Raw genomic sequence first — 22,616 nt, forward strand, 5'->3', positions numbered from 1 at the left:
TAAACATATAGAGTGTGCTACACAACGTAATGTTGAGTAAGACAATGTTTCAAGCCTGGATTTTTAATTACTTATGTAAATACAAATGTCAATTGATTTTTAATGAGGTTTTCTTACTTCCAAAACAGAAACAAGAAGTTCCAGTTTCATATAGGCTCTCTAACCAAAGTTGAACTCGATTCCATTGGAGTTAAATGATTTTACCGCGAGGTCAGGGTGGATGATTGGGTATGAAAAATGTCATAACAGTCAACATTGGTTTCTTTGACCACAAAGACACCATGACCACAAACCTTTGCTATACTTAACTTAGTAGTTTTAGTTTATTACTTGATGTGAAGCCACCACTAATTCATGTGAATAACATAACGCTCAAGAACGAAATAATTCATGAATCAAAACTGGCAAAAATATCCTTCTTTATTATGGCCATTAATTTTCATCTTAAGTTTTTACTGTTTTGCAGCCACTTCATCAGAGTATTCCCCCTGGAAAGAACAAAGCACAGAACCTCCCATTTGTAAAATATTTTACATCCATTGCTTAAAGGCTAAATACTGAACATTTAAGAAACTGACTCCACACCAGGGGACGATTTATTATGTGCCACTTTGAAAGTGTTTGTAATCTAAGTTGTAATTTATGGATGAGGAAAAAGACAGTTTTTGATATATTTGAGTTTAAACTTAGAGCAATATGAAGAATCTACTATTCCTTTTGCATATCGGGTGCCCTTGAAGAGATCTTTCTGAGAGAGGGGAGGAAAGAGAAAAAGACAGAGTTAGAGAGAGAAAGAGAGAGAGAGTGGACCCTGGAGTAGTTTAGCTGTTTTGAAGTTTCAGGCTGGCTAGACTCTGAAGCCAAACTGTTTGAACCACAGATAAACTAGAAGGACCTCTTGAAACCTGCCTAGACGCTCATTGAGCTGGTTCTGTTGTATAATTTGAAAGTATTGTCCAGAAACAGTTTTATAAGTCAGAATGTGTATGAGCTCATGCTGAGGTGTACATTCTATGTGTAGATGACTTTCTTTCAGCTGAACAGTCCTCAAAGTTTCAACTTTCAACTTTTGTTTATCCACAGACTTAACTTCATCTGGCTGATCAAGGAGGAGGTGGACTGACCTCATTTTGAAAATGTTTTTCAGTTGGTAGATTCAGACTTGATGACCATCCCTGTTGATCCGAACTTACTGCTGATAGAAGCTGTGAAGAATACTTGAAGATTGGTGTAGCCTTTTTAACACTAGTCTACTGATTATTATTATTATTATTATTCCTACTAGAGCTCTTCCTATCACTCTCTAGGTATGACTTTTTAATCTATAACTAATAGATGAAGTTACGTCACTTTTAGTATTTGAAAGGATTAAAGATTTTCCTTTGAAAGCTCATCTTGGTCCAACCACATATGCTACAAATTAGGTTTGTACAGTATACTATTAATTTACATTGGCTAAAACGTATAATGAATGTGGGAGAAATGCATTTTTGCTACTTGGTTCAGGGAAACATTGAGGTCATGATAAGTACAGCATGGTTAAGGTTAAGCAACTAAGGGCCTTTTCAAACCTATAACTCTTGTTCATTCTTGTAGTTCTTGCTCATCCATCTTATATGCCAGTCACCTTACATTTTGTATAAAAACAGATGGAAGATAGATTTTAAGTCTCTTTCCTCTTTCTTCAACACTGTTGTCTTCCCTTTCCATCATTCAGGCACACTTCAGGGAGATCAGCTACTTCCAAGTGCCAGATACTGTAAGGCAGAGACCAAAAGAGAAAGGAAAAACAAGTCACTGGTACATTTAACATGTTCTGAGTTGAGAGAAAATAAAAAGAATAGTCCAGGCTTTCTCAGCTTTCTCTGGCTCACAAGTGTTTTTAAGATCCAAAGTTTATAGCAGTTAAAAAGTTGTGGAAGTTTTCATGTGAGCTGTTTAATTGATAAGGGCCTTTTTAAACCTATAATTCTCTGATCCGAATCTGTGGATGAGTTGGTAAACTTGTTGCATTTTGCCCTTGTTTTTGGAGTCTTTTCACACAGAAAAAAAAAGTTAAGCGAACCAAACGCATCACTAAAAGCCACATGAGAATGTGCACTCTGCTCACTGGTTACTTGTGTCTGGCAGAAAGCAACATACTTTGTTGGGCTAGTCCAGGTCAGATCTTGATTGAGCATTCATTTGGTTTATGAGATAGACTACAAACCCCACGTTGAAGTGATGCACTTTTTACCCCAACCTCCCACTTTTTGCCACGGTTATCAACCTTGCATTGTAACAAACAATTGCCAGTTAACTTTTGCTCCCACTTGTATTAGCATTTACAAATCCCTCAATTACCATAATTAATAGGAGACAGGATTGATTGGTGTGGTCCTGATCTAATTGCTGAGCTCTGTTGTAGCTTTTTGTATTGGCTAAAATCCTTTTAGCCATGTGTTCAGACTGCTAATGTTAAGACTGAACTGAAGGTTGCCAAACTTTCCTCTTCGAGGGCTGTGAGATCATCAGCCCAGACTAATACATCTGGCTGTGTTCACTTCATTATTTTAATAAGTTTAATTATTTTATGTTTGGCTCATTCAATTCGCCCTGCCTTATATTTCCTAATATCAAAATTGTTGTTCATGTATTTTAACACTGTTTGCTCTATTCTTTTCTCTGCTGTATGATTGCAGTGGTACACTCATTTTCCAACCGTATCATTTATTTATTTTGGTTAGTCAGTAAATCACATTGTCTGTGTTACACTGCAGTTAGCTCAAATGACGTACCACCTGTTTAACATTGTAGTCACAACTCAGTCAGTACTTAGTGGAATACTTAGGACTAGTAATGACAGATAATGAGGAAAAGGGTGAATGATTAGTTTTGATTTAACTATTCCATGTTTCCTATCTTCTGTCCATGTGTCATCAAAAACACAAATCACAGTTGCAGCAAAAATAGCTCAGGCTCATGGTTCAGTGTTGTTATGGCTTCATTAAATGAGCTCCACCATCACAAAAACCCTTTAAAACTGATAAACAAAACACATAGAACATAAACAAAGAAAGAGTAACAGAATTAGATTCATTGTCCCCCTCCCTGGGAAGGAGGGATGGAAATTAAAAAGTGGCGTTAGTGCTAGAAGAAAGAGGAAGGAGAGCAAAGAGAGATGCTGAGATGACTTTAATTTCGTGATTGTGGCTCTCACTGGGTTGTCCGTGTTACATTCATTAGAGAGAAAAACAAGGTCCAATGCAATGATTAGGATTCACTGGTGGATGTTTGGTAGTGTGTGTGTGTGTGTGTGTGTGTGTGTGTGTGTGTGTGTGTGTGTGTGTGTGTGTGATTGTGATCTGTAAGGAAGCATGATAATGTGCTTCAGTCTCTATTGTGTGTGTTTGTGTGTATCTGTGTGAGAGAGTGTGATAGTTGCCAAAGTGTGTGTCAGTGTTTCTGAGGAAAAGAGCTTCTGATAATTACCTTGGCACAACTAGAGTCACAACCCTGGACACAGAACAGAAGTAAAAGTGTGTGCGTGTGTACAGTGTGTGTGTGTGTGTGTGTGTGTGTGTGGTATCCGAGGGAAATGTAGCAGTTAGTGTGAGTGAGCTGAATGTTCTTTCCATACATAATGTTGTGCATGATAACCTAATCTCACAGCACAGACATTTTCAAGCAAGTAAAGACCTCAGACTGAACACATTTAATGAAGCGTTTATATGGTAAAAGGTGTACAAATACAACCACAGATATTAACATGTGCAGGACTCGAAGACTGCAATGAAAAAGCAATACTCAAACCCATCTGCAAATGAAAGTGCTTAAAAGCTCTCCAGATGCTATCAAAGGCTAGTGAGTGAGTGCAATAACTTATCTCTTGATCCCAATTTGTATGATAAAAAGGGAGTTTTATGATGCTATAAAATGCTACAAAAAAGGTTATGTGTACCCTAAATACTTCATGAGTGTTTCCCACTGGTGTGCTACATTCATGTGGAGTCTTTTTGGATTTGTTTTGATTGAGGCTTTTGTTTGTGGGTGAAGCACAATGTTCTAGCGAGAGACAGACTGTTCTTTTCTATTGTTAAACATCCTCTCCTCTAAGAAAGAGCTATAATTTTCAGATTTGATCAAAGCTCTGAATATAATAGGCAGCTATTGAGAATTTTTCTCACCTTAAGGCCAGAACCATTAATTATAGTTTCTATAGCACAGAGAAGAACATTTTGTTATATAATATACGAAAATGAGAATGTAACAACACGTCTTAAGTGTAATATATGGTATGAGTGAAATGTATAAGAAAAGTGTAGACAACAGCCTCATGAGGAAATACAACTTCTGTATATTATACTTTAGAGTAGAATGTGTTATAAGCTATAACCCCATAGGAAAAAAACAAACTTGGAAAAGGTAATGAATAATACATGCTGTATATGATATGTACAATATATTATATCCAAAGAAATATGTGCAAAGATGTTGGTATTTACATATAACAAACAGGCAAGCAAATGACATGTATTATACTTTGATTAGACCAGTGTTTAATCATCTGTGATGGTTTCATGTCAGACCAGTCAGCTTGTTCCCTCCATTCAGTGGTCTTTCTTCAGCACAAAAACAGTGACATGTGAAAACTATTAATGCAGGTAATATGGGCTTTAAGTCCAAAATCACTCATTCATTATCTGGGCTAAAGATATACGCCTTTGCTTATGTGTGATCTGGTGATGCCAATTTTTTTAAAAATGGCAAAAATATCCCTATCTCCTCCTCTGCTTTCACTGCTGTGTTTACCTCTATGGATTCTGCACTAGCAGAAAACTCCTTGGAGTAATTACTGAGTCTGGTGGTTTCCCCTGTAGCCGAGTCTCTGTCACCATTTTTAAATGTTCGGAATATTCCATTCTTAACTCGGTAACTCAAATAATCTTGTATTGTATTGACGTATATTGTTGCATGAACATTTCAGCTCTCTTTCAATAACACGTACAGTATTCAGGTCATACTGTACTCCAATATTAAAATAGTTTCTGTAACCTGTAAACATCTTGTTCCCTTCACTCTTGGTTTTTACTGTGTTCTGGAAACCTTCTGAAATCTAGTTTGAACTAATATAACTGATTTAAGTAATATTAATTTTACCTCTTATTAATAATGTATCACATTAGCATATTTCCCAATCTTTTTTTATCTATTTGTCTCTGTTTGTTTGTTACTCAGTGATGTTACTCAGCCACTATGAAAATAAGGTCTTGCCTCCATGACTCCAATGTGAAACAAAGTAAAAATAAGCATTTCAGTGTCAACAAAAACATGCCAGCAAGCAGCATATATTATTGCTGTTGGGATCATGGATTCTTTCCTCCGTATTTTAAGTAGCCTGAGTCAAAGAGGCATGAGGCAGCTGGTAGCAGCATCTTTCCATATTTGTTTTTCTTTTTTTTTTTTTCTACAGGCGTGCTGTTTTATCTGTGTGCAGGACACCACAGGTGGACGGCAATATTCTTTTAAGTGCTTTATTTGTGGCATCATGGAGATTCAATCACAGGGTATCAAAGTTGCATGTAAACAGTTTAACCTGAATAACACCTTAATTGGAGTATGGCCTCTTGCCAGGTTACTCTGTGCATGCAAATGCAGCTTGTGAAGCATATAAAGCTGCCTTGTATAGATAATCCCACTGAGTCCTTACCAAAGTGGAGAGCTCATCCATTTTGTATGCCAGTGACCTTACATTTTGTATAGAAACAGATGGAAGGTAGATTTTAAGTCTCTTTCCTCCTTCCTTCCTTTCTTCAAGATTGTTGTCTTCCCTTTCCATCATTCAGGCACACTTCAGGGAGATCAGCTTCTTCCAAGTGCCAGATACTGTAAGGCAGAAATCAAAAGAGAAAGGAAAAACAAGTCACTGGAACATTTAACATGTTCTGAGTTGAGGGAAGATAAAAAGAATAGTCCAGGCTTTCTCAGCTTTCTCTGGCTCACAAGTGTTTTTAAGATCCAAAGTTCATAGCAGTTAAAAAGTTGTGAAAGTTTTCGTGTGAGCTGTTTAATTAATCATGCATTAATAATAATAATCAAAGGAAATGCAGCAACAAGGGCAAGCTGGCCTTCTACTGACCACTTTTGTAGGCATGGCGCCTCCCTTACTGCAGTTATTCACACATACATTATTGTCTCAGTTTAACAAACACAGCTGCAGCTGCAGGCAAGAGCATTCACAGGTGCCAGCATCATTGTCAGTGTATGGATAATTCCTATTTATGTGGCTGCATGTTATGTTAGAATTGCTGTAATAATTATTTTATTGAGTAAAGTTTAATTGAATTTTAGCTGTAAGAAGACACTCTGTACTTGAAGACGCCTTGAGGTACATTTGTCCCAATCTTCACCGGTCCAAAACCCATGGCTGAAAAGGTTAATTGCAGTGCTCATACACAAAACCATGATTTGCCATTTTTGGTTATCGAGACACCAGTGAAAGCAGTGAAAGCTGTTTCTTTCAAGATGAAGACTTTATCATCCAAATAACATCAATCTTCTCTCCCCAATATTCAGTTTTACCCTCAGTCTTCTAGGTCAGTTCTGTTCATTATACTGTGCAGAACTCTGCTCATTGCCTCTCATTCTCTCCATCTCATAGTCAATTTATATGGACTATCCGTTTTATAGTCTTTTTGTGGTTGGGGGTTTTTCACATTGTTGGATGAAAAGTATACTATATCCAAGGAGTTCCTACTCTTTCCATTCTGCTTCCTCTAAGTTAGCTTATGAGTCAAAGTAAACACATTAATACCACACCGTCTTTTCTTCTGAAGGTCATCAACATATATCAGCTTTTAAAGCCCTACAAAAACTGTTCAACATTTTTTTGCTTGCTTTGCAACTCTTTGAACTATGGTAATTATCAAATTGAGGTATGTGAAAGCATAGAAACTGGAACACATAAACAGCCTTTCTCCAAAAAGCTCTCCCATGTTCACTTATTTACTATTCCCTACCTGGAAGTTACTCCACTTTGAGTAGTAAACTGAGATTTCTGGCACCTATTAACAATCATTTGTGTCACCATGGATAGATGTAGAGTGATATGACTGTAATTTGCACTTCAGGAGTAACAGTGAAGCATTGCGAAGTAAAATTTATAGCTGTCACAGTAGTGTACATGGTATGGTCACTTTTTGTTCCATTGTGGGAATTTTTATACTTAAAATTCAAACACTTCACATGCTAAAGGATTATGACTGTGTTCATGAGATTAGCACAGCTTTAGTTTTGTTTCCAGTGTGGCTGACATCAGAGGTCACTGCATACATACTGTGTACAATAATTCTTTTCAGCCCTTTTCACCCAAATTTAGCAAGAAAAATGTATTTCTAATGTTCAATTGTAAGCTGTTGAAACAGATTTTTTACTAATTTCCTTAGTACAAAGCCCATAATCTTTCCAATTCAAAAGCAATAATGAAAAGCCATAAAATTATTCTTCAAAGTAATAAAGTGCTCTTTCCACTCTTTTTAAGGTTGTAAAGAGCAGAATGAACCGTTCTGATGCCCTGCAGTGAATTATTGCACACACACACGCACACAGATGCACACATATGAACACACGCACACACACTTCAGAGGACTACAGACTGTGAAATTACCCAATCAGAGAGTCTTGTCGGTTTTCAGACATTAGTCATCATACATAGGCCAACTGAGGTGATATACACACACACACAGTGAAGACACAGGGGTTTGAAAATTTCATAAAGCTCAATTAAAGTTAATGACATACCAAGTCCAAAATAATGTGTTAGGAGAGAAGTGTGCATGCTTCTGTGTGTGTGTGTCTGTTGTCCTTTTCACACTAGGCTATTTGAGTGAATTGTCAGAAGTGGTGTCAGGATGTGAATGTCACAGCCAAGTTGTTTATTCTCCACTTTTCATTTTCCTGTGAAAATACAGATTTATTGCATGTTAACAATAAATCGATGTTAACAACATGCACTGTGACTTAATTTGCTGTGACCTACTGGTTCTTCTCAAGCACAAGCTGCAAGTACACACTGTACACACTCCACACACCCACACTTAACTCACACATACAACATGCACATAAACATTAACATTAAGCCATTAACACTTATGCATCTACAGTCAAGAAGGACTGATGAAAAGTGAAGTTTCTGTGCCTATTAAGTTTTCCATCTTAGAAGAAGAGAATAATCTTGCTGCAGTGCTAGACCATGTTTATAAAATCTTGGCATGCTGAAGTGAATTAGTCCTTGAAGACCACTTTCATAGCAGAGTGCTTATGCTGAAATTATTCTGCTGTGATTCAGCTGATCCACAAAGACATGAAGTATAGAACATGTAGTCATCACCTGATCAAGGATAATACCAACTCCTGATACAAAATTATTCTAAAACATACTTGTCATTCGATTTTCTCTTAGAAAAGGGTGATGAAGATACAATATCCATGTTATTTGCAGCAGTCAGCCTAAAAAGATCTGCACTTTTTAAATAAAATGTGGGTTTTCATCAGACAGTGATGTATATTGATCACACAAATATGGGTTAATGTTTGGTAAAGTTTGTCTCAACTATGTTCTGTTTGTGGAATCTAACAGTGTTTTGTGCAAAATTACAAGTTGGAAGTTTTGAATCGGTCAAATTTCTGGTGCCAACACAGGAGCCCTTAAGGTGTGTTCAGATAGTAAGCAAAGCTAATTTTTTTCACATATTTGACAGCTGAACTGTTTGTCTATTCACTCCAAACAGCCAATGTACCCATTGCACAGACTTTAGCTGAAAACAAATGATGCACTGACCATGTGTGCGGGAGTGTGCCTGTGTGCTCAGCTTCTGACTCATCTCAGAACTTACTAGAATCCTGATTTTTTTTCCTGTTATATTCCTCAAGTCTCTCTACTTTCCAGTCATCTCTATGTTTATGAATTACAGTAGGTTCATAAAGCCAAAGGTTACATGCAATTTTTTCCATTCAAGTTGAATAATTTTCAATCACCCAATCGTGTCAATTCGCACAACTCTGGGCAAATTTGCTTCTATTTGCGTCTTTCCATTGACTTTGTATGCTATCACACCAACCCTATAATTAATTTTGTGTTCTGTCTGAACACACAGTTAATCTCAATAACTCAGTCACAAAATGTCGCTGGATGTCACTTGTATGGCCTGAGGTAAAGATGCACCTCTATGAACATTGTTAACTGTGTATAAATGTCTTGTTTTATTTCAGGTGAAGTACGGTCGGTTTGGCTTTGTGTGGGACGCAGCGGTCCTCGAGTATGTTGCTAATAATGATGAGGATTGCTCCTTCTACACTGTCAGCAACAACGCACCAGACCGTGGATATGGTATCGCCATGCAGCACGGCAGCCCCTACAGGGACATTTTCTCCCAGAGGTAGGTGCCATAACACTAAACAACAGTCAGCAGCATCCCTGACTGCATTTTATTTGTTATTTAGGGGACATGTTTCACATGCACATTGATAGACCAATCATTTTGGTTCTGTGCTGTTCATCTCAATCATAGTGTCATCAGTTTTAGGTTAAAAAAAAACCCATGCTTTTGACAGGAGCTATGAGAAAAAATGTATACATATATCCTCTACTCCTGGAGACGTCATGTAAGATTTTATTACCGCTCCAAATTCATTTCAGCAAAATAAAAAATGGCCACAGTCATAAAGTTTGCCCCTCTGCAGTGCTTGAAAATCTGCTTTGTAGGTCAGACACCAAGTAAATAGCAGATTAAATTGTACATCCATCTTCCAGAGAAGAAGAGGCGAATGGCACTTTCACAACTAGTGTGCAGCTAGGTTGCTTAACCTTTGCATGAACCATTGGTTCATGCTGAGGTTGAGACAATAGCTACCTAGCTACCTAGAGAGGTTAACCCCAGTCTGACAGAAAGTCTAACAACATGGCCTCACAAATAAGTCAACACTAGACAGTGTAAATGTATCCAAGCTGATCCCAGCAGTTCATCTTGTTTATGTTTATCGTGGAGCACATTGAAGGGGTTTTGTTGTTCAAAGTATCTCATGCATAAAGAAAGTAACTTATTCTTATTCATTAATTCATTCATACATTCACTATATACTATATCTAGTCTGTTGTAGCCATTAGAAAGCATGTCGATGTCTGCAGACGCCATCAAAGGTCACGGATTCATCTCGTCTCAGCTGCTGATCTGTTGTCTGTGCTGTGCATCTACGCTGAGTGTTTACATGAATTTTTAATGCCATGCTATAATGTGAGCCACATCACCAGACTACAGGTTCAGTCATCAGTCAGGTTCAGAGAGTCGCATCCCAGTAGAGAATCATGTTGGCTTTATTCGCAATTGAGCATGGATTCATTTCAAGAGGAGGGAAAATTATAAATGTCTAACACCTTCATTAAGCTGTCACAATTTATCATTTGTAAAATAGGCTGTCAGTGTTGTTTTATGTGTGTGTGTGTGTGAGAGAGAGAGAGTGTGTGTGTGTGTATGTAACACATTGTATGTGCTTTGGCCAAAATGTGTGAGCTTTTCAGAGTGTGAGTGACTAGGCCCGACTGTCTGTAGCTCGATATCCGGTGAAGCGTTACATTTCTGAATATTGCATTTCATGGCTGTTATTAAAATAAACAAGTAATTAATTGACAGGCCATGTTTCCAATTCCCTTCTATTATTTCGGGGGCAATGTCACACTCTTGGGAAGACAGTTTCAAACAGTTTATTCAAACTGGTCCCCATGGTTCAAACAAAAACAGACAGAGAAATTATCAGGAGAAAAGGTTTTGTTTTTTTGTGCAGCGATTTCTTAGATTTTTCACCCTGACATTCTGTATTATACAAATAAATGAAGCATAAAGAGGATGTTTAACAGGAATTATATTAGCAGTGCCCTGACATCATGGAGGTTTGATTATCATTGGTGGCCTGGACATAACAAGTCTGGATACTTGTTGATGCATCCTTCAATTGGATTTGTGTTTACTGGTGGATCTCCATTTGTTCAAATTAAAACAGCTGTTTACTGAGTTAGATGCAATTTTGCCTCAAAGTAATAATAATAAACTTTATTTCTATAGTGCCTTTCAAAACCAGAGTTACAAGGTGCTTCACAAAATACAATATCATAAAGTATCAGAAAACATAGAGATATAAAACAAAAAAAGAAAAATTAAAAGAACATCATTCACAGAAAATGCAATAAAAAAAGCGGTCAAACATAGAGAGATAAAACAAAATATAAAAAGAAACAACATCAAAACATTTGAAAAGACATTTGTCTGTATAGGTGGGTTTTTAAAAGCTTTTTACATTGAGGCACTGACTCAGCTGATCTGATACTGAGGGGGAGTTTGTTCCACAGCATTGGAGCTAAAACAGTAAAAACATGATCCCCTTTTATTTTAAGCCTGGACTGTGGAACTTTTAACAGCATTTGATTCTATGAGGGGTCTTGGCACAGAATAAGGGGTTAAGAGTTCTGAAATGTAAAGTGGAACCAGACCATGGAGGGTTTAAAAGTAATCAATAGAATCTTAAATTGAATTTTGTAACGGATGGGGAGCCACTGTAATTCAGCCAGGACTGAAGTAATGTGTTCCCTGCGTCGAGTGTTTGTGAGAAGCATTGCTGCTGCATTCTGCACTAACTGTAGACGGGCAACTGATGCATCGTTTAGTCAAGTATATAATGAATTGGAGTGGTCTGGGCAGGAGGAAATGAGGCTGTAGATAAGTTGTTCAACTGTGTTTTTTGGGGAGCATTGGTTCGACTTTGGAAATATTTCTGATTTGTAGATAGCAGGATTGAACAAGAATTTAATGTGTTGATTGAAGTTGAGGTACAGATCAAAAACAACTCCAAAGTTTCTAGCTGATTGTGCCGTGTTAGTTGTTACTGGTCCAAGGTGGGGGATGACACTGTTAGAAATATGATTAGGACCAATGACCAGGACTTCAGTCTTATCTGTGTTCAGTTGCAGGAAGTTGGAAGCCATCCTGTCCCTAAAGGCAGCAAGGCAGCAGTGTAGAGAATCCAGATTGTTACAATTTTGTGTGGCAAATAACATGGCCAAGGGGCAACAGATATAAAATTAACTTTATAGGTCCAAGGATTGAGTCCTGTGGGACTCCACATGACATGAGAGTTAAGTTGAAGAACTTAAGTTGTCAACAGTGACTTTCAATATTCTGTTTGATAAATAAAAACCAGTTAAGGGCAGTTCCACCTAGGCCAACCCAGTTCTTGAGTTTGTTGAGTAAAACTGGATGATCAACTGTATTGAAGGCTGCACTCAAGTCCAGCAAAATGAGAACAGTGAGATTACAGAGTCCACATTCATTAGGATTTCATTTGTTACTCTTTGTTTCCATACTGTGGTTCTTTCTAAAGCCAGATTACTAATTGTCAAATATATTGTTTCCTTCCATTATTTCTAAAACTTGCTTAGCAACGACCTTTTCAACAATTTTTGAAACCTAATTTTGATATAGTGGGGGTGTGTTGGATCTAGACCAGGTTTCTTTAGAGGAGGCTGGATACAGGCCTGTTTAAAATAGTCTGGGACCAGGCCAGATAGAAGAGACTCATTCACAATGCTAAGAAGCCAAGGGGTGATGAAAAAACCTCTTTGAACAACTTGGAAGGGAGAATATCAAATTTACAAGTGGTGAGATTAGTATTAGACACAATATTGAGCAGACCCCTTAGGGTAATGGGAGTAAACTCATCTGACAGCATGGTGGAAGGGAAGGGCTGAGGTGAAGGTAGGAGTGAGCCAGGAGGAGCAATCGATGCTTTGATGTTTTCTATCTGTTCAACAAAATATTTTAGGAATTTCTCACAGTCCTCTGCACAGGTGACACAAACAAGCTGGGTCAGGGTTTAATAGACTGTTGATGGTACTGAAGACAAATCTTGAGTTATGCTTTTTAGAGGCAACTAGTAGTAAAGTAACTGCACTAACCACCTCTGCATTTGCGCAGAATTTAATCAACTTAAATATCAATTTGCTGTAATTGTAGGTCAGATCTACAGTCATGCTGTTGTCTGCAAAGGTTTGCATGGCTGCCACAGTTAATACTCCACTTGTCTTACTTTTCCAGACCTGTAGCAAAGAGGAATTTTATTTTGAACCCTGTTTTTTACTTTGATAGTGGCAAAAAAGTTGGAGTTGTTAAATTATCAAGCAGTCAATTGCAATCTCAGTCAGCCCAGCATGCTGTGACAGCACCTTTCCAAAATTTGGAGGGAAAATGTTGTGTAACTAGTATACATGCCTGTGTGTTATTAAGTCTATCCGATGACACAGACTGCAGTATCTACAGAAATGAGATGGGCAGGATTTTGTTCTCATCAGTAGATTGCTGTATGAATGTCATCCTCTAAAAGGGAATTTTTGAAGGAGTAACACACAGTGCGGGATGGATGGGGCAAAAGGCAGTGAAAAACCCTTGAGCCAATGGGAGGAATTATATAAGCAACAACTGCCAAGCCTGTCTAACCCTTCTCAGATGCCAGTACAGGCACATGTGTCTATTCTCAGTGTAAAGATACTGTAGCTCTTTTATCAGTATATTTTGTCAGACATTTCTTTTCTGTTTTCTTGCAATTTATATTTCATGCCTAGACATGACATGACAACAGAAAATAATGACTACAGACAGCCTCAGGCTTTTCTGTCTTTGTTTTAGAAGAACACATTCTATGTCAATATCTGTCTGAGGTTTTTAATTCTGTCAATCACAACAGTCTCTCAAGTTGTTCTCCATTGGTTTGGATGATTCTGCATATAGCTGGTTTTCGTATCTTTCTGGTAGGTTTCGTGCTGTCAATGATCAGTTCCAGTGAAATGTTTGGAAAAAGTGTCCCACATATTGGGTCCATCCACACCCACAAAACATACACATTTCGTAAGAGCTCAAACTGTTGATCCTTCCACTCCTATTCATGCCCTCAGTAGTGATCTAATTGATAAAGTACAGTGCTGTAAATACATAGACATTTGGGGTGGCTATCAGATTGTGCCAACATAGTCATGGAAGTCAATAGAATTTATTGGTCATAACTAAAAAAATCAAATTATACTCTTTATTATATATATAATATACTTTTATACAGTATTTATGCTGTATTATGGATACTGTGCACCTTACCACTGACGCAACTTAAAGTTAGAGTCAGTCATTCCTCTCAGGGATATGGAAGATTTTATTACATATATTTTTAAGAAATTGTGATTTTCTTAATCAAAATGTCTTTTGCAGAAGAGATCTTGATCTCAGTGAAGTGTCCTCAATTAATCAATCTCAGTAACAAGAAAAGAAATAAAAAAGAAAATAAGATACCATAAAGACAACACAGAGATGGGAGATGATATACCAGTAATCGATAGAGATCTAAATCGCCAGTGATTTTGTGGTGTAGTTGGATAGGGAATCTGCAACTTCTGAGGAATATATATTTTATGTTTGTGTGTGTGTCAGTGAGTGTGTCAGTGAGTGTGTGCGTTCTGCATACTTGAGGAGTGTTTACTATTTGCAGGTCCCTCGAGGTAATATGAGAGATGAAAAAGAATTTATTTGCTTTGACACTTTGGAGAGAAGAAGGGAAGGGCAGTGTCTGTAGAAATAGACAGACTGCTACAACTTCATCATTTTCAACCACTTTGTTTGTTATGAAGAAGCCATTGCCAGTGTTCAAGTGCAGCACCACTTCATGTCTGTGTTTCTGTTTGAGTGTGTGGACCTGGGTTGTATTTGGTGGCACTGTAGAACAAATAATGTGTGCGAGCTTGTGTGTGTGTGGTGGTGCTGCTGTTCTGTGATTGATGGAGACAGCCTGCAGATTTACCAGAGTCAGAAAAAAGTAGTGTTAAGGGCTAGTCCGCTAATTTAAACTGACAGCTACTGACAAGTTGTTTTGAAGTGCTGAAGGGGAACGATTGTGGAAAAAATAAACCCTCTCCCGCAGGCATATATTGTGTGTATGTGTGTGTCTGTGGGCATTATTATGAAAATTTAAAATAGAAGATTTAATCCATAGCAGATGGACATCTTGAGGGTGCTGCAGTCTAAGAAGATAAGCTGCAGGCCAGACATTTTATTGTGCATATTGAACATGGTTACATTTCGATTGCAAGCTAGATGAGGTGCCTTTGTATGTGATTATGGTTAGGATTGCACAATTTAAATCTTGTCTTCATCTTGAGTGTAGTGACTACAGAAAATTTAATGAAAGTAGATGATAAATGTCAGTGGGAATATAAAGAAAAATAATGACATGCAAATGTCAGTGGGAATATAAAGAAAAATAATGATATGCTCATTAGCATGATGTCAGGGTCATGCTATGAAAGAGCTACTTTCATAGAAATCCTATTTTTCTATTTAGGCACACATGGGGTGAGCAAAGAGAGCCTATATCTACCATATGGATTTTATTATAGTTGAATTTGAGAACAAAGATACATTTATATTGTTATATTACCTGGCTGCAGGCAAGTGTTCATTAATGGCCTAAGGGCTAATAGTCTAAAATAGAGCCATGGCATGTATTTCTGTGGGGACCTTGGCATTGCATGCAGTACAGTACGCTTAAGGGGCCAAATGGCATAACAGTGACAAATCACTGCAGCAATCACAGATACAGCACACCTCGCAGAGCATGGGTTAGATTGCTGTGGTGAGCATGCACCAGAGGCTGGCTTCATTCTGTAGAAATGGCATTACCCTGTTAGTGTGTGGCTTGTTATTTCCTGACCTGGTCTGTATGAAAGTAACCACATTAAAAATATCACCCATCAGCTCTGATTTACTTGACAAATGGGTTTGGCTTTTTGACAATAGTGAAGGGATTTTAACTTTTTGAGGGCTCAATTGGTTTGTTCAAATCTTGTAAGAAACCATGTGTTGTTCTACATTGAAAGTATGGTATATTTGACAAAAATAGAAGCATTTACATCCAAGAAACTGAATCACGGAGGGCTTAAAGTTCAGTATTACTTTGTTGAGGTTGAGTTTCATGTAAGTTATGTGACCGTGTAAGAGTCCTTTGCTCCTGAACCCAACTGTTTCCCAGTATCTAATATTTTTCTCATTGTTGCATGTCCAAAAACAAACTGTATTTACCTTTTTTTCTCTCTCTCCGTCTCCCTTAATATCTCTGCAGTGTACTTGCCCTTTTTCAGTCTTAAATCTGGCAATCCATGCATGCTTTCTTCATTGTTCCCTCTACAACCTCTTCTCCTTCATGCATTTATTTCATATCCTATAATAAATTGAAGTTCAAACACAGTAAGTGATGTGTCACTAATATGGAAGTATGTCTTTGACTAAAAGTTGTTTTAAAACAATATGACGGTGCTATCGGTCCCAGTAAATACAAAATAAACCGTATACAGCTCATAAAAACAGTTTGTTTGTGATGCTTTCAGTATTCTGGCAAACTTTTATATCGGCAGCCCTCATGACAACAAAATTGTCAGCAACACTTAAAAAATTGTTGATGAACTGACTTGTGAACGTTTGGTTATTGCAAACCTTGAAGTGAAATTTAAGTGTATATGATAGAGGTAAACTAAATTGTATCATTGAAGTATGCATTTAAATGGCTTTTAAAACTGCCTTTGCCCATGTAAATGTTACACTTTAGTCCCAGCAGAGGGATTGTAAACAGGCTCTGCAGAGAGGGCACAGTGTATAATACCTGGTCCTCAGATCAGTTAGTTACCCCAAGATGGTTACTGTATATGAGATGGAGGCTAATCCTAACTTCTACCAATGATAACAGAGCAGCACTCACTGTCCAGGATAGAGTGAAGCCTAAAGGTAGAGTCAGTCATTCTGGAGAAAGATTGTTGATGTTTGAACTAAACACCCAAACAAATACACCCCTCCCTTTGTGCTCCTTCACCCCCCAAATTCATGGACGTGCATTGCCAAGGCAACGACCATGAGAGAGAAATATGGCAGAATCCAGAGTGATGCATCAGCTGTAGAGTCAATTCTCCCCACTTCTCAGTTGACCTGCGTTCAGCGTCTCTGTCCACAGAAGCAGCTTTCTGTCAGCTGCAGCTCTTGGGGAGCTGAGAGGACAGCGGCCGGACAAACTGCCTTCACCAGGCTGACTGACAGCAGAAATTTACTGAACCAAAATAGTTTGCATGTCAGCTCCATGGGAAGAAATCAACAGTATTTGTATTTACTGATTCATTGATACGGTTAATAAGTTCAACATATACAGCAGGATATTTATGTGATTTAACAGCTGCCTGCTCAGATTACACTTCACTAAACGCGACAGAAACAGACTCCAGGCATAAAAAACATGGGGGGTCTCTGTGAGACTGTCTCTGATTCAGTGTGGATTGATACATTTAATACGGCCTAACTCTCTCCAGTTTGCCAGCCATCCCTCACCATTCAACAGGTGCGGGAAACAGGAGACTGTCATGTCCTCACACAGACAGCTGCTTTGATGCCTTCCCCCTGTCCTGTGCACGAGCATGAACCCCTGCTGATAGGCTGGAATGGTGTTGTTTGGCTCACTCTGAGCCACTTTGTTTGTTTCCCATTTACAGAGCACCAGGGCTGTGTATGAACACCAGATTTTTTTTCAGCACACAAACAGAATGGACAGCTAGCGGACTGTGAGGAGATATTCGCTGAATTTGACAAAAAGTGTATTGAACAGTCTTTCTCCAGAATTACTGACTCTACCTTTAATAGCCCAAAATTTGAACGTTACTGTGATGACTTATGCCAGCTTGCTTGAATATTAGTTTATTATACTATAACTACAGTATACTACAGGATAACTTAAGATGTGGAGCTACAGTACAAGAAACAAGTCTACTGAAAAAAAGTTTAGCTTGGTACAAAATCCTCAGGGAGAACATTGACTTTTAGCTCAACTTTGACTGTTCTGCTTTCCCCATGGAGCAGGGGTAAGACATATTGATTGGTATATTGTCAGAGATTTTTTTTCTTTGTCTCTCTTTCTTTGTCTCTCTTTCTCCTCTCTCTCTCTCCTTCTGATTGATTTATTTTTGGTATTCACCATTTCTGTTTAATATTGTTAACTCTGCAGTGAAACATAAAGATTTCCATGTTTGTCCCATGGGAATAGAAAAAAAGGCCACGTTAACAGCAACGTTAAAAACAAATGCAACAAAAAGATCAAAATCAGTTCTTAGATTTCACATTTAAAACAACTCATTAATTTATTTTGAAAAGTCTGCATCCTTTTATAGAGGTCTTTTTAGTACCACAATACAATGAGCTACATTGAAATAAGGCTTGATCAAAGTACTTGCTAAAGTAGCCAAAAGCTAAACAGCAAGTTATTTGATTCACTGTCTCTCTCTGTCTATCATGCACACGCACACATTCACATGGTGAGCTCAAGGTAGCCAGAGGCTCTGAAGCCCTCAGTTTCCAATCCATGGAAATCACTATCCATGTGGGGAAAATAATGCATTTTTTTCAAAGGGTGGCGAGCAAAGAAATAGAGAGAGATTGCATGTGTGAGTCTGTGTGCATGTGTATGTATGAGTGTTTTTACAACAATGACATTGTTCCAGATGACAAAAAATTGATTTAATGTCGAGTGTCAATCTAATCTCCCTCGCTCTCTTTCTGTCTTTGTCTAAGCTCTCGCTCTCTAAAGCTGTCACTCGTCTACCAATCTATCACAGTCAAACTCAGCCCACACACTTAGTACATTCATTAAATCTTTATTAATCACAATTAATGATGGGGATGTGGCTCTCTCTGTCATTCTCTGTCTCTCTCTCACTCTCGTGATGTGTTAATGATGGTTAATGACCGTTTGACTTCTGTGTGTTGTTTATCCTAGTTCAGCTTGATAATCTGTTCCAGTTCACCCACACACTGTAGCTTAATGATGCTTAATTGAAAACTTTGTTGACAAAGTGTATGACATTGAACCCTTAGATTGCTAATTGAAATAATTAAGCTTGGCAAAGTTTACTTGAGGGACCAAAGACTCTGGGGTACATAACCTCTCTTACACCATTCCTTGGGCTTTAATAGTGACACACTGTTAATTGAAAGTACGACATGGTGGCTCCATGATTAGCACTGTTGCCTCACAGTAGGACAGTCTTGTGTTCGAACCCTGGCCCTGCTTATTTGTCAGTGGATTTCCTATGTTCCTGCTGTGTTTCTTTCCTGTGGTCAGGGCTGACCCTGAATAGATAAATAAATTAACACATGTGTAGCAGTTGTTCTTAAGACACAAACATGCCTTTTGTTTATTATATTTACTAAAACAAATCTAATTACAATTACAATATATTATACTTTATATAATTGGGTGACAAATTAAAGGAAAAACCAAGTGTGTTAGTACAGTAAGGTGTCTTTCCACCACGAGCCGCCACAACAGCTCTGAACTCTACAGGACTGATGAACACTATTCTTCCAAAACATATTCCCTTATTTGGTTTTTTGATGATGGTGATAGAGAGTGCTGTCTAACACACTGCTGAAATATCCAATGGGTGTTCGGTTGCATTGAGATGTGGAGGCCAGGGCACATGATTCACATCTGTTTGATATACATCAAAACATTCAGGGCCCTCTTGTCCTATATGGAAGCATCTGCATGGTTTTTCCTTTAATTTGTCACCTGTCTGTATATATATGTCTATCAGATGTGAAGGCCAGTCAGCAGGATCAGCTGAAAGTGGCTCAACTGTCTCAGCAGCAGCAGGTGTGTGAAGCTACAAAGGCTGAGCAGAGGAGGCTGTATCTGGTGCTTCTGCAGGGCAGATAATACACTTATTGTACTTATTCTCACCACATGTCCACACCAGATTCACACATGAGCACAGGTCATAATACAATCTTTTATAAGGAATTTACTTGAATCAACTGATTAAGGCAAATGTATGGAAAGTGTACAGTTGAACAAATGAGGTGGCTATTAAACAAGATGACAATTCAAGTTGTGCATATGTTTGTACACCTGAGAAAAGTGACAAGGTGGAATCTGTAGTCTGTGTTGTGTTCTCATCATCAGAAGAAGATTAAGCCAGCTGTTCAAGTGGTTCTATATTTAACGTTATACAGAGAAAACAGGAACAAGTTCATTGATCAGATTGTATATAGCATTACATGAAGTATTTACATTAGATTGTCTTAATTTGCTTGTTGCATTCACTCACCTGAAGAAACAGGCACATCTGTGGACGCACTTGAGCCTTCACCAGTTCTAACAGATGGTGATTGTAGATATTTTAAAAGTGCATCTGAAATAATATAAAAGACAATGTGGACAGCTAACGTAACTAGCTAACTTGGCTTACATCAACGTTAGATGCTGAGCTCATGCTAGCCAACGTTAGCTAGCCAGCTAACTACGTTAATAGCCAGCTAGCTACATAACAAAACTTCAGAAAACACATACCTTTATGTTCGGCACATTTCTCCTCTTCTTCTTTTTTTGTGTTTCTGACCTGTGCCCCAATGGCTTTTTTCTTTTCATCTTGAAATGTCTCTGGCTCTTCCAGTCCCCACACACTCCACTTGCTCAGCCCTGAGCCTTCGTTTGAAGTGAGGAGTTGTAAACAAGGTTACCCTGCATATTGTGTGCTACCTCAACTGCTACCCCCACTTAATGATATTTTTGCATTTACCTTCAGTCATACATTTATGCTACAAGAGTGTTGCAGATCTTGTGCTGAGAACATCAACATGTTTGATTATCAGGAAGTCTGAGATAGTTCAACGGTTTTCTGATCTGTCAAATGTGTGTGGGACAGCTAAAATCCTGGCTGTTCTCCTTTTAATGTTCTCTCAGCTTTGGAAATTCAGCAAATTTCCTCAATATCCGACCAAGTTGCACACAGTGTAACTGTGAGATAACGGCCAGCTTAAAAATGCTCAGTCTACAAATAGGAAGGTCACTGGAGAGACTTCTGTGGTTCACTCTTTTTATATTTGCCACCAAAATAAACCCTGCTCAAAAGGAAACTCAAATATGCACCACCAGTGCTGGAATAATATATAATATGGAATAATATTTCTTGTCTGAGAAGACTCCAGCAGTCTGTGGTTGAATAAACAGACTTTCCAGACATTAGGGTATTGATGTGTAGCTGTGGGTCAGTGTGCTTCAGTCTTAGCTTCTCTCAGCTTTTTTTTTATTAGAACACAGGGAGAGAATAATCAGGTGCAGGTGCACTTCCCTAACTGGGTCGATGCTGTTGAGTCTCTTTGCTCCTGATCAATACTCAGTCACTGCCCTGCTAGCAAAAGTGGTGAACTAATTCAGACAAATACACAAAGTGACTGCAGCACAGGCCAATATAAGAACAGTTCTTGTTCCTCTTTGTGTTATATTTTTGACAGGTTGGTCTTGTTCTTTGAGGTGGGTCACATAGCAAAATGCAACATCATGTGATAATAATTTAATGCTTTATCGATTCCCATGAGGGAAATTCTCGTTTTAACTTCTCATCTCCACAGGCAGGTCAAAAATCAGGTTCAGTGGATCTGGACCTTGAGGTGATTCAGCATTTAAGGATACTTCAGGGGGTTGTTTACTGACATGGGTCCTTGAGCTCAGCTCTCTATTTGAAGGCTAGCTTCCCTAATCACTGTGTCGCTCTCACCTACCCACAGTAATTGAAATACCGGCAGCCACACAACCTTGAGGGCCTGCTGTATGACTGTCTCACTCAACTTGTTTTAGTGCACTTTCCACATATTTTCATGAACAAATTTCTTTTTTTTTTTCTTCAACATGTTTGCACTGAGACAGCAAAATCTATTCTGACCCTGCAGTCATCAGAAACTACTTTCAGATACTTTTTTGACTTTATTACACAAACATTATTCTCCATCATGTTCTCCACTGAGTCTAACACCAGTGAGGCAGCCAGAGTCCGCTGATGTTGCCAGCTTTGTGTTAAGCTAGTTACTGAGCTGTCAACCTAGTGTTGTTCTCATTTAAGGAGCTGACAGCCAACGGTCGTCTCAGAGCAACAAACTCATTTTAGCATAACACCTCTGGTCTCCCATCCTCCACCATCTCCTGCTACCATCTCTCTGCTGATTTTATTTAACATTTTTCTTGTGTTCACTCATCTCATCCATTGTCTTTTCTGCTCTCTTTACTTCTCCCCAGCTCTCTTCTCCTGCCCTGTCTCCCCTTTTTCTGTACTCTCTTTCCGTTCATTGTGTGATTTTTTTGTCAGCCATCCATCCAGACTGAACACACTGCCAGATTTTTTTTCTTGCTCCCGTCTCATTTCTTCTTCTGTTCTCCATCTTACCTTATTCTCTGACTCACTCACATCTCCTCTCCCTCTGCCTTCATGTTCTCTCTCCACCTCTCACCTCACAGGCAACTTCCACTTTTCACTGTTTCCAACCTAAAATTGTGTTTGCTACAGAGGTGACAGAATAAGAAAATTTGAACAAAAGAGCAAGGCTGTTGTAGTTACAGCAGACCTATCTCGCTGTTCCTCAGACAGCAGTGGGCTCTACGATGACGCACTATGGCTAGACACTTCTCACAGAAACAGTTAAGAGGTCTATCTAGCCAGTTCTGAAAATCATTGAACTGTGTCA

At 38.4% G+C, this 22,616-nt stretch overlaps 1 protein-coding gene and 1 long non-coding RNA gene across 4 annotated transcripts in view; one reads left to right on the forward strand and one right to left on the reverse strand.

Annotated features, from left to right (window-relative positions):
• grid2 (glutamate receptor, ionotropic, delta 2) overlaps nt 1-22,616 on the forward strand; it is a 229,831-nt gene that overhangs the window by 184,619 nt on the left and 22,596 nt on the right. For all 3 annotated transcript variants that reach the window (XM_067612160.1, XM_067612168.1, XM_067612177.1), the window contains exon 12: nt 9,250-9,416. In XM_067612160.1, the coding sequence (XP_067468261.1) occupies nt 9,250-9,416 (167 nt within the window). The remainder of the gene's footprint in view (nt 1-9,249; nt 9,417-22,616) is intronic.
• On the reverse strand, nt 1,258-20,918 carry LOC137198390 (uncharacterized). The gene is made up of 4 exons (XR_010931637.1): nt 20,449-20,918; nt 20,207-20,290; nt 5,732-5,865; nt 1,258-1,757 (listed from the first exon to the last, which is right to left on the reverse strand). It is a non-coding gene; the product is annotated as an uncharacterized lncRNA (long non-coding RNA).

The sequence above is a fragment of the Thunnus thynnus genome, chromosome 2 (assembly GCF_963924715.1).
Source record: "Thunnus thynnus chromosome 2, fThuThy2.1, whole genome shotgun sequence".
In the NCBI taxonomy this organism is placed as follows: Eukaryota; Metazoa; Chordata; class Actinopteri; order Scombriformes; family Scombridae; genus Thunnus; species Thunnus thynnus.